Here is an 11,721-nt window from a genome sequence, read left to right as displayed (position 1 = left end):
TTTGTATGGCCTATCCCATCCCATCCTCATCACCCCTCATCTCCCCATAGATAGTTTCATTTGTTTGACAAGTGCCATGCTGTGTTTTTAATATGTTTTTACCGCAATGTCCGCGGACTACGGATGCTGTTCGTGAATCCAGCATGGCATCTGTTTCAAAGGTTTTGCTGCACCTTACGTTTTTAACCGACCAATCAGCGGGTGCGTATTATGTCTGCGAATGTCACGCCGCTCTCTGATTGGTCCTGAGGCATCCCCGGACCTGAATCAGGAAGTGAGTCTGCGGAACGAACCCAGATATCACACATTTTTTGGGACCTACGTTTTGGGCATTTAAAAAAATAAAACTACTGGACGGATTTACACCGCATTTTTAAAAAGCACACTTTCAGGATCAAGCGGCTGCTCATGGTGCAAATTTGGTGAAAATCAATCCAGCAGTTTTGGGTTGTAGGCGTGAGCAAACATTTTTTTCCATTGCATCTATGAGGATTTCCACCCATTTTGGGACACCCCATATAACTTTGCCCCACCAGGAGGAAACCACACCGGACTTCACAGTATCATTCTGAGGGGGCCATATACTTTTATTGCAAAGTTTGGTGAGTATTCATCTAGTGTGGGCAAAGTTATAAGCCGCCCTGTAGGTGCTCTTTCTATGATTTCAGCAACTTAACCATAACTAAGGGACTGCTACGGCAGGCCCTTTAATATATATTTTTTTTATTATTTATTTATTTACTTGTTTTTAATCGGAAATGAAATTACCGATTTTTACAAGAACCCTTCTTCTTCTACAGATGCGCCGAGGCGCTTTTGACAGTCATTTTCCTGATGTTTGCACTTCTGAGTTCATGTTTACTTTCCGCCTTCTCTCTCCGGAATTTCGCTGTTATTTGGTTGTTTCTTGGATTTGGCTTGCAGTGGGCAATTTCACTGTTTCGGCCATCTCTGCTATTTTCATATGGGCCTGTGTGTTGGAAATCTTTTCAAAGGCAAGGTCTATCAATTTTACTGCCGCTATGGTCCATCTCGTTGTTTCTCCTGAGATTAGCCTGTTCCAGACCGCCTCTTCATCTAGCGTTGTCGCCCCTTGCAGACATGGTTGTATATATCTGTCTCTAATATTTCTGGTTTTTGGGCATCTTAGGACTAAATGTCGCAATGTTTCCACTTCTTCTTTATTTTTGCATAGGCGGCAGCTTTTATCCATTTTTGATGATCTAATGGCTAGGATTTGATGTGTCATCAGCAGATTTAGTCTTGCCTTCAAGAATGTACTCCTCATCTTTTTGTTCGGGAACTTTTTGCAGTAGTTCAGTGGCTCTTTCACCCTGTTGAACGTCGGTGGAAGGTGGGTGAGTAGCTTATTTGCTCTCGCTGTGTCTACAGTGTGGATCCAATCCATAAGTTCGATTTTTCTCTTTACTCGGTCTGGGTTTTTTTTTAGATCTTCTTCTGTGCATGATATTTCGTTTAGTGTTTCTTGTATTGTTGTTGCCCAATTGTTGAGCGCTTTACAGGTGCCCATTTTCAATTCTTCTGCTATCACCGCGCATATTGGCAATGAATCGGCCATTATGATTTTTCTATAAAGTCTCAGCTTGCTTTGCTTAACTGATGTAGCTAACGAGACCAGGCCCAACTCCCTTCTGATTGCGGGCATGGAGGTTGATTTCGGTAGGCCTAGTACTGCCTTCCACACTTGTCCTTCCAATTTTTGCCATATTGGGTTCGGTAAGTTGAGCGCTGCTTCCATACCATAGGTGATAGACGGCACAACCTTTGCCTTGTAAAATTTTATTGCTGGGATAATGGAAAATTTCCCAAATTTTTTGTCCACCAGTCTCATTTGTGCCGTAAGTCTTTTGACTTTGTCCCATAACTGATCTTGTATTGCGTTGTCACCTGCTGATCCGTCTAAGGTTACCCCTAGGTATCTGAATTTGTCAACTACTTCCAGTATGGTGTTTTCCAAGTGCCAGGTTGACTGCTTTGTATTTTTGTTTGCGTTTTTTTCGAAGACCATCACTTTAGTTTTTGTTGTGTTAATTTCCAGATGGTTTGTTGACATATAATTTGCCAAGTTGTCTAGTTTTCGTTGTAGCCCAATTGGTGTTTGGTCAATAATGATGGCGTCGTCTGCGTACCATAGTCGAGGTATGGTTTCCTTTCCTATTTTTGGTGGGAAAGCTCTTATTTTTTTTTTTTCTTCGATCTGGTAGTCCCCCAAGAAAGCGATAAACAGGGCTGGAGCTAGTGGGCAGCCCTGCTTTACACCTCTCTGGATTTCAATCTCTTCCGACAAGGTGCCTTGCTTATTCAGTTTTACTCTGATTTTTGTGTTTTCATGAAGCGCTTTTATTGGTGCCAGGACCGATGTTGGGCATTCCCACTCGCTCAGTTTCAGCCATAATTTTTCGCGATCAATTTTATCAAAGGCTTTTGATAGGTCTACGAATGCCAGGTAGATTTTTGGGGCACCTTCTTTTACTTTCGCTTTCAAGATCTGAAGGATCAGTATGTTTATTGCCGTGCCTCCCTTCTTCTGGAATCCTGTCTGAAAGATGTCGAAGCAGGGTGCAGTCTTTGCCCATGTCCCAAAGTGGATTAACAACTGGGTTGCGTACATTTTTCCCACAATGTCTAACAGTGCTATGGGCCTGTAACTTTCTGGGTCTTCTCTATCGCCTTTTTTATACACTGGCACAATTATGGCATTTAGCCAACTTTCCGGCACCATTTTTGTCTGGGCGCAATGTGAGAAAATGTTGCTGATTAGCACTGCCCATGCCTTCGCAGATTGCTTTAGGTCGATATTAGACAACCCGTCCGGTCCGGGGGCCCTTGATGTTTTTAAGTTTTTGATGGTTTTTTCAATGTCTGTGATGTTAGCCACGTTCACCCAAGTGGCTGTCGTGTCTAGTAATCCTTTGGTTGTTTGCGTTTTTGGTCGCTCAAATTGTGCCATTAGGTATGATTTCCAGTTTGACTCAGGGACTTGGTTTATCAGTTCTGGAGGCTTCGATCTATTTGTTTCTTTGATTATTCTCCAGAAATCGCTTGTTTTCTTTGAACCAAGACTTTTCAACATTTTTTCCACATCTTGTTGGTACATCCATATTCTATGTTCCTTTAGCCAATGGTTATATTTCTTAGCCTCCATCTGCCAGTTTTCCCAGTCTTCCTGCTGGTTTCTTTTTGTTGCAATTTTCCTTAACCTCCTCACCACTTTTCTTCTTTCCACCACCAGTTTGTCATATGTGTGTGATGTGTTTGATGTTTTCTTCTGTTGATTCCTCGCTGGTTTTTTGTATGGTATTAGCAATGGTATGTAGTTCGGTCGAGTTTGTGGGGCTTTTTCTTGAGCCTCCTCAGCGAGTCTATAACTTGCTGTTATCGTTTTTACCTCTTCTTCTGTTGGACGGACTCTAGATTGTTGGCTGTTTATTTCAAGATTGTATTTATACACGTGATTTTCAGTTTGTGATCCTGTCCATTTGCATATTAGCAGATTGTGGTCACTGTATATGGTTCTTTGAACTTTGTATTCTTCAATTCTGGGTATAAATTCTGTTGACACAAAGATGTAATCTAGGGTAGCTTTTGCATTCAAACTCTCCCAAGTTGGAATGTTCTTTTGTTTCGGAAATAAAGCTGCGATGTTATGAAGATTTCTTGGTTTAATCAGGGTCTCCCATGCAACACCCCTCTCTCGGGTCGAGTCTTGACACTTTCCCAACTTTATTTCTTTGTTCCCCTCTCTGCAGTCGGCGTTTAAGTCGCCACATATGATGATGTCCGCATTCGTATGCTCTATTTTGATTTCGTCTATCACCTCTGCCATTTTTGCGCAGTACGTTTTGTTTGTCATCTTTTGGGGGTTCCAATACGTGTTTATTATGATAATTTGGTTGCCAATCCTCTTGCTGATTGATTTTCCTTCGTTGGTCCATGAAGTCAGTATTGCTAACATCTCATATGATTCGTGTAGTTTTTTCGGTGTTGCCAGGCCTACTCCCATTTTCGTTGCTGTCAGCAGGCCTGAGGAGGGTCGGCCTAACAATCCCTTGCTTGCAGGTTCTATTTCCACTACGTAGCCGTCTATGCCGGGTTTTTCTTGTAGCCAAGTTTCTTGTAGGCATATGATGTCTAGTGCGCCTAAGTCCACGTCGCCCGGCCTGGTTAAATGCGTGTATCCTCTTGTGTTCCATGACCCCAGGATGAAACATTTCTTGGTTTCTTTTTGGTCACCACTTCTTTGTTCGTCCCACGTAGGTGCTGGTGACCGTGTTAATTGCTAATTTTCTGTTTTACCCATTAAGGCTGCTTTTAGCCATGCTAGCGGGCCCGTGTTCGTTGACGTATCTTTTGTTTGTCTCGGAGGTGATTTCTTTGCTCTCTCGTTTCTACTGTGGCGGCCAGTTCTCTCTGGGCTAAAATAGCTCTGAACGCGCCTTGGTTCCACTCTCCTGTGTAGGTTCTGATATTCTGCTCCCGTGTCCTGGTGCTCCTTCCTTGATTGCATGTTTTGTTTTTCGTCCTTATGGAATCTTCGGTTCTCTTTTCTCTCTTCCGTTCGTCCATACTTCACTTGCCAATCGATACCCCTTTCTTCTCTCTGTTTTCCTAGTCTATTAGATCGATACCGCTCTTCTGTCCGTGAAGTGAACTGGTATGGTCTTCTTTCTTTTTCATCGTACTTAGTGTCTTTCTTTTCTTTTTGTATTTCTCTTTTAATTTCTGTCAGCCCAAACCCATTTTGGAGAATTTCAGTAGCTGCGTTTGCTTCCGTTTCTTGCCGGATTGGTTCTTTCACGTGAATGTATGCCTTGGCGATCTTTCCTCTATGGTAAGGCTCTACTAAAGTGATGTCTTCTGTTTTTATCATTTTCAACGCGTTCATTTTACTCATTAATTTCAAGATCGTCTTCCTATTTAGGATCATGTATCCGCTTTTTATATCTAATTGCTCAAGTTTGAATATACGTTCCTGTCTTTCCGCTTTCGACATACCAGTTCTTCTGTTTTTCTCTGGGCTTTTTATCTCCTGTTTTCCGTGCTTTGAATACCACTCACTTATTCTTTGATCTTTCGGGGGCTTTCGTTCTTCTTCTCTGTTCTTTTTTTGTATTTCTGTTGCTCTTCCCTTTTGGGTCTCACTTGCCTCTCTGCTTCTTTTTGGTGTTTGGGGTTTCATATTTTGTCTCGTTTCTATTACTTTCTCCGGTTCTTTTCGGTTTTGTATTTGCTGTTCTGTGTTCACCTCCATCACTGAGTTGTCGGAGGCGGTCTCCCAATGCTGGGACAAATTCATCAGGTTTGTGTCGCTCATAAAATCTTCGACCGACAGGGGTGGATTTCTCGTTTTGTCTCTTTTCCTTTCTTTCTGGCTTTTTTCGAAACTTTCCTCTCTGATTTCCTCTTCCTTTTTTTTCCTTTTAGTTTGTCTGCTTCCTGCTGCTCCGCCTCCTCTGCCGTCGGGTCTTTGTCAGTCTTATCAGTTTTCTTTAGTTTCAATGTCACTGGGACTTTATTCTGGGGATGGTTATGGAATCCTGATTTGATTGGGTATGTTTGCGGGGGTTTAGATCTTTTCTCCATCACTTCCTTTATCTCATTGTCTCCTTTATGTCTCTCTGTTAATGCTGAATTTTGACTATCCCGCTCTGATTTTTTGGTTTTCTTGTTCTCCTCCTCTGTCCCTCTTTTTAGACACTCAATTTGTTTCTTTAGGTCCTCCAGCTCTTTTTCCCACCCTTTCTTGTAGGTGTCAGTTCTTTCTTCTACAGCTGTGATGTATCCTTCTATATGCGTGATTTTTGTGGACATTGAAGCCAGAATTGATGTGTTGTCTTGTATTCCTTCTTTTATTGTTTCGTATAGTTTGCAATATGGCGCCAATGCTATCGTTATTGCGGACATGATTGTTAATAGATCTGGTTTTTTGCTTGGGGACTCCTTTTGTGTCGGCGTGCCTAATTCACTTATTCTTCTATTTTTCGGCGATTTTGGAGTGCTGGCTATTTTTCCTGGCATAGCCATTATTTCTGTGAATAGGCTATCGCTTAACCTGGGTCTGTGTGCTTTTTCCTCCAACCTTATGCAGTTAGGTTTTTCTTTTTGTGTTTCTCTTTGTTGGGTCTCTCCATGTAGTTCTCTTACTTTCTCCGGGGTACGAAGTAACTGGTCTGAATTCGGGTGTGCTTTTGCCCCATCTGGGCCATCCACGTTTTGTCGTTGTTCTTTAGGTTGGGACACCCTCTCCCGGGCCAGGGCCTGTCTTTGGTTTTCATCTTCAGGTCTTGAGGTATTTCCCCCTCCTTCAGGCTGCTCCTCCTGATGTTCTTTTAAAGTGCGTTGCTTCCGTCTTTCTTCTCTTTCTTCTATTTGTCGCCGGATTGCTTTCGCCGCGTTCCTTTTTTCTTGCAAGAGCTGCTGCAGACCTATAGCTGGCGATCCTTCTGGCCCCGGTGAGACCCTGGGGGTCTGTTGACTATCTCCTCCTGAATTTATCTCAACCGCTTCCAGCAGTTCCGCGTCCGATAGATCGTTTTCTGATTCTAATTTTCGTTTCTGCTGGTTAAAGAAAAATGCTTTCAATGTTCCTGACAAGGATACTGGCAGTGGTCCTTTTTGCGTTCCCTCATTTTTTTTTTTTTGCGTTTTTTTTTAATGTTTTCTAATGTCGTTTTCGTAATTCCCAGCTGTTCACAGCCTCTTTCTTTATTATTCTTTGTTGTTTTCATTTCGTTTGTCTTTTCTTGATTTTTTCTTTGCGTTGTTGGTTTATTGGTAGGTATCCTTTTTTTCTGTTTTACTTCTAACGCTTTTTTTTCTTGTTCTATTTCGGAATCTGAGTCTGACGTCCCCGTTTCACTTTCATTCCAACTTTCTTCCATGCTACTTGCTTTCCCCTCGTTGGTGATGGATTTGCTACTTGCCACTTGCATCCGATTTTCTTCCCTTTGTTTTATCTCCTCTTCTATTTCGTTCTCACTTATGCCTAGTTCCTCTTCAGTATCAGCAAACTCTGGTTCCCATGTGCATTTGCTTGTACGACTGTTTTGGGAACCTTCTCTTTTGGCCAGTCTAGCCTTCTTCCTTCTTCGTATTCTTGTGGTAGACTGTCCACCTCCACTCTTTCCCTTTCTTGCGTGGCGGTCAGCTTGTTAGCCTGGCTCTTGGCCAGTTCCGCTAACTGTGTCTCTTTGGTGTTTTCATTTGGGCTGTCTGTTTGGCCTCTAACTTTCTCACAGCGTTTCTCTAGACACTCCTCACCGTGTTCTCCATCCGCGTGGGGCTCCTCCTCCTAGCCCGCCCTGAGTCAGGTGAGGCCGGCGGGGCTGGGTGTCCGCGGCTTGTTGTCTTTTCCAATGATTTCTTCTCCCTCCGGTCCTCGACGTCACAGCGCTCCTGCTGAGGGTCCGTCAGCGGCTGCCCTCCGACTGCCGTTTCCGGAAACCCACTCGCCTTCGGTGCGGTGTGCAGGGCGCTGGCCACCTCAGATCCCGGTAGGTCTTGTTTACTTTCACCGCTTAGATTTATTTCTGGGCCTTGTGGTCCTGTTGATACTGGTTCTGTTGTTACTTGTGCGTCTTTCTCTTTTGGTTCATGGACGCACAAAGTAGACGTCGTGCCCACCTCTCTGAGCTCGTTATTCGGACTGTTGAGACAAGACCTCGGCGTATATAGCTCTTTTTTTCCTTCGTGGGTGGTTTCTTCGTTGAGAAGCGTCTTTAATTTCAGTCGAGTGGCTGGCGATTTCACACTCCTTAGACGCCGTTTATTGCTGTCAGTGTTGTCAGTGTCCGAAACCACTCCCACCTCGTCCGGTTTTTCATTTTTACTATTTTTTCGCCCTTGCTGTAACGATGGTCTCTCATATTTCTGGGCCTCCATATTACGTTTACCTCGGCCTCTGCCCTCGCAGGCTCCCGCGGACTCCAGCAGACTCAACTCTCCTCACCAACTCCGATCACCGCTCCGCTCTGGTGCAGGGTTTTTAAGCCCTCCCACACGCTGTAGTAGACAGTGGAGAGAGACTCCAGCAGACTCAACTCTCCTCACCAACTCCGCTCACCGCTCCGCTCTGGTGCATGGTTTTTAAGCCCTCCCACACGCTGTAGTAGACAGTGGAGAGAGACTCCAGCAGACTCAACTCTCCTCACCAACTCCGCTATATGTACAGAAGGTGTGTACAGAGGTGGGTTGTGGGCAGTGGGATGCATTGCATAGTGAGAGGGACTTGAGGTGGCACATAGCCAGAGGCGTAGCCAGGATTTTCTACCAAGTGGGGTCTGAAGCTAATGTAGTTGTGCCCACTGCAGTGACAACATTTATAATGCCCATACTGTGCTGCTTACAGATGTGGGGTGGGTCTTGCCCACTCAGGCCCTACCCTGTCTACGCCTATGCTCATATCAAAAAAGGGGGTTGACCAAGATCCCTCAAGGTCAGTCGACCAAACCTTTCACTGTTTTATGAAGGTCTTTTAAACCACATAGCAGGCATTATTGTAGCAAGGGAGTCGGGTGATTTACACGTTCAGGACAGTGTTCAAGGGTGAAGTGTTTTGCTAAATGTAAAGCGCTAGATTTCACTGTTTTATGAAGGTCTTTTAAACCACATAGCAGGCATTATTGTAGCAAGGGAGTCGGGTGATTTACACGTTCAGGACAGTGTTCAAGGGTGAAGTGTTTTGCTAAATGTAAAGCGCTAGAGCACTGTGCGTTAGCTCGATTGTCTACCCATATACTATTAGGACCGGTGCAAGGACGTGGTATTGTATTGGCTGTTGGTAAAACAGTGGACTGGCATCCTGTGTCTGCTACTCTATGTTAATCGACATGCCACTTTCGAAACTTCTTCCATGATGAGTACACAGATTTTTTTTTCTGGGGTTGTATTATTATTTAAATGTCATGTTCATGCAAAGTGCTACACATACATCCTCCGCATGCTGGAAACTCGAGTGTGCCTTCAGGGAAAGACTGGCCTGCCTGCAACCACTCATGTAATGTAAGCATTAAGGAAATGCACCCGATATAAAAAAGGAAAAACGAAAGCAAATGAGAATTCTTCTGGAAGTCTGGGGCACGTAAAGACCAGCACAGTTTAAGGACATGTGAGTAATTTGCGCTTCTTTTTTCTTGAATAATGTGCATTTCACTCATATTTGGGTGAAACTTCTATTTGTATTAGTTTGGATGGTTTACAGTTCTCCGATAGCAAACCTCTCAAGTTTGTCACGGTCCCAGCTTTTTAAGAAAACGTGTGTTCACTTGCAATCAGTTCCCGCGCTACCGCTAAAGTAAGGACATGTGTGCGTTCCTGTTACTATAGCATGTGTCAATTTCAGACTGTCTTCTCTAGTGGCGAGAACACGCGATATTCTTAATATGCTCTTCAATGCAAAGGGTTATATAGGTTGTGATGCATTAGTGTTGTGCCTATTTTTTTTGTAATTTTTTGACAGAAGGGAAAACGTGTCTGGTCATTGCAGCAGGTTTTAATTAAAAGCATTTGTGTGCTTAATATCGATCCACTTAGTCCACACACACACGTACCTTGTAAGGTTTTATCTGTCTGGAACTCTGTTTCAGACATCGGCCTGCTGTTCTGTATGATCTATTCCCTTTTCTCTTTATTTCTGTTTCATTACATCCTGCGTCCATTTTTCTGAGACTGGAGCATTTCTGAGCAATGTATCATAATCATTGCGTCTCGCTCTGATGATATATGACAAGAATCCATTATTAGAGCAAAAGTTCAAATTGATTTATTACTGCAATCTATCAAGTGAGAATGAACAGAAGAGAACAAGTAAGAGAAAGTCGCTGGTAGTGTGAAGAAAAGAGGGCAGAACCAAAGCCAGATAGAAAAAGAAATGGCAGTGCGGGGCTCTTGAAATAACGTGCACATTGCACATGTTAGCCATTGTTCAGTGAAAGGCATCTCTGTGTTCAGAATAGAATGCACGTCACAATCAAACTTTCCTCAGCAAGGTGGATAGGAGACTTGCATCCAGTCGTGCAGATAAGCACTTACAGACTTTTCCACCTTTAAAACAGGTCGGTATTCCCATAAAATAACAATAACACTCCCAACACAAAAGAGAAAACACCTGACACGTAGAGGGAACAGATAACGTATTCAGTAGAGTTTTATCAGCAAGTCTGTTCCACAAGGAAAGAGAAGTAGGGCCCTACTTTACGAAAAATGTTGCGCATCGGAAAGTGCACTTTGTTGCATGGAAAGAGACCTGAGTAGATTGACAGACCCTGCTTTGAGCGGGCCCTTCCCACTTTGCGCCCCGCCTGAGCACATATAACGAGCGCCACATTAGCAGGAGGGAAAGGTCACTGCAAAGTATGAGAAGGGGGACGAATATGCAAAAGACCTCATTAAAACAGCAACATGGGGAAGGACGGCGACACTGGGCAAACCAACATGCACGCCGCATCAAGTGCAAGCCCAATCTAACTCACAGAATAAATAGCGCTATAGCGATTATTTTAAATAGACAAACATTTACTGATAGACCTGAACTATAACTGCGCCATGCAAATCAGAAAACTATAAAGGCGCCATGCAATCCGTCATTAAAAAGAGCGAGAATAGCTGATCACTCTTTGCTTGCCCTTGTGCTAATACAAGGAAGGAGGAGGAGATGGCCCACAATATTCCACACCTTCCCCACCATTTTCAGGATGCCGGTTGAGGACATAACAGTTCCCCCCACATGATATCCTTGACCGGGCAGGAAGTGGGAGAATGACCTAGCATCACCCACCATTTGCGCACAGGAAGTACCACCTCATGCAGGGCCGTCACGAGGGGGGTCCAGGGGGGGCAAACTGCCCCGGGCCTCGCACTTGCTGGGGGCCTCGCGGCCCCCTCTCCTAAGTGGAAGGCAGCACAGTCTCCCGTGTCCTTTTTTCACACGGGAGACTGTGCTGTCCGCTCTCTGCCCCTGCAATGATTTTGCTGTTTGTTGCGAAGCCGTTTGGCTCTGCAACAAACAGCAAAATAATGGGAGACAGCCGAGCTCAGAAGTGAGCTCTGCTGCCTCCCTCATTCAGCTGACAACGTGGACATGCTAAAAGACAAGAGAGGACTCCTCTCCTGTCAGTCAGTGTGTTCAAGTTGCTCAGCGTGACCACGCTGACTGATGGGAGAGGAGTTCTCTCTTGTCAGTCAGTGTGTTCAAATTGCTCAGCGTGACCACGCTGACTGATGGGAGAGGAGTTCTCTCTTGTCAGTCAGTGTGTTCACGTTGCTGAGCGTGAACACGCTGACTGATGGGAGAGGAGTTCTCTCTTGTCAGTCAGTGTGTTCATGTTGTCAGCATGATCACGCTGACTGATGGGAGAGGAGTTCTCTCTTGTTAGTCAATGTGTTCACGTTGCTCAGCTTGACCACGCTGACTGACAGGAGAGGAGTTCTCTCTTGTCAGTCAGTGTGTTCATGTTGCCAGCGTGATCACGCTGACTGATGGGAGAGGAGTTCTCTCTTGTCAGTCAGTGTGTTCAAGTTGCTCAGCATGACCACATAGACTGACAGGAGAGGGCTCCTCTCCTGTCAGTCAGTGTGTTCATGTTGTCAGTGTGATCACGCTAACAGATGGGAGAGGAGTTTTCTCTTGTCAGTCAGTGTGTTCACGTTGCTCAGCGTGACCACGCTGACTGATGGGAGAGGAGTTTTCTCTTGTCAGTCAGT

At 44.5% G+C, this 11,721-nt stretch overlaps 1 protein-coding gene across 1 annotated transcript; it reads right to left on the bottom strand.

The window, feature by feature from the left end:
* Positions 1–5,331: 5,331 nt before the first annotated feature.
* On the bottom strand, positions 5,332–7,902 carry LOC138527200 (DNA ligase 1-like). Its single transcript, XM_069638310.1, has 2 exons — positions 7,282–7,902; positions 5,332–6,579 (listed from the first exon to the last, which is right to left on the bottom strand). Exons 1-2 carry the CDS (start codon positions 7,900–7,902, stop codon positions 5,332–5,334), a joined length of 1,869 nt encoding a protein of 622 aa, XP_069494411.1.
* Positions 7,903–11,721: the final 3,819 nt, after the last annotated feature.

The sequence above is a fragment of the Ambystoma mexicanum genome, chromosome 14 (assembly GCF_040938575.1).
Source record: "Ambystoma mexicanum isolate Mex_15411 chromosome 14, UKY_AmexF1_1, whole genome shotgun sequence".
Taxonomy (NCBI): Eukaryota; Metazoa; Chordata; class Amphibia; order Caudata; family Ambystomatidae; genus Ambystoma; species Ambystoma mexicanum.
Note: the sequence above shows the minus strand (reverse complement) of the source record. Positions and strands in the feature narration are given on the sequence as shown.

What these genes read in the sequence shown, in the direction of transcription:
- LOC138527200 (XM_069638310.1), bottom strand. Translation starts at nt 7,902, where the DNA reads ATGGAGGCCCAGAAATATGAGAGACCATCGTTACAGCAAGGGCGAAAA. An exon ending in CCACGCGGATGGAGAACACG is followed by an intron (nt 6,580 to 7,281) that starts GTGAGGAGTGTC and finishes TTCTTTAACCAG; the next exon opens with CAGAAACGAAAATTAGAATC.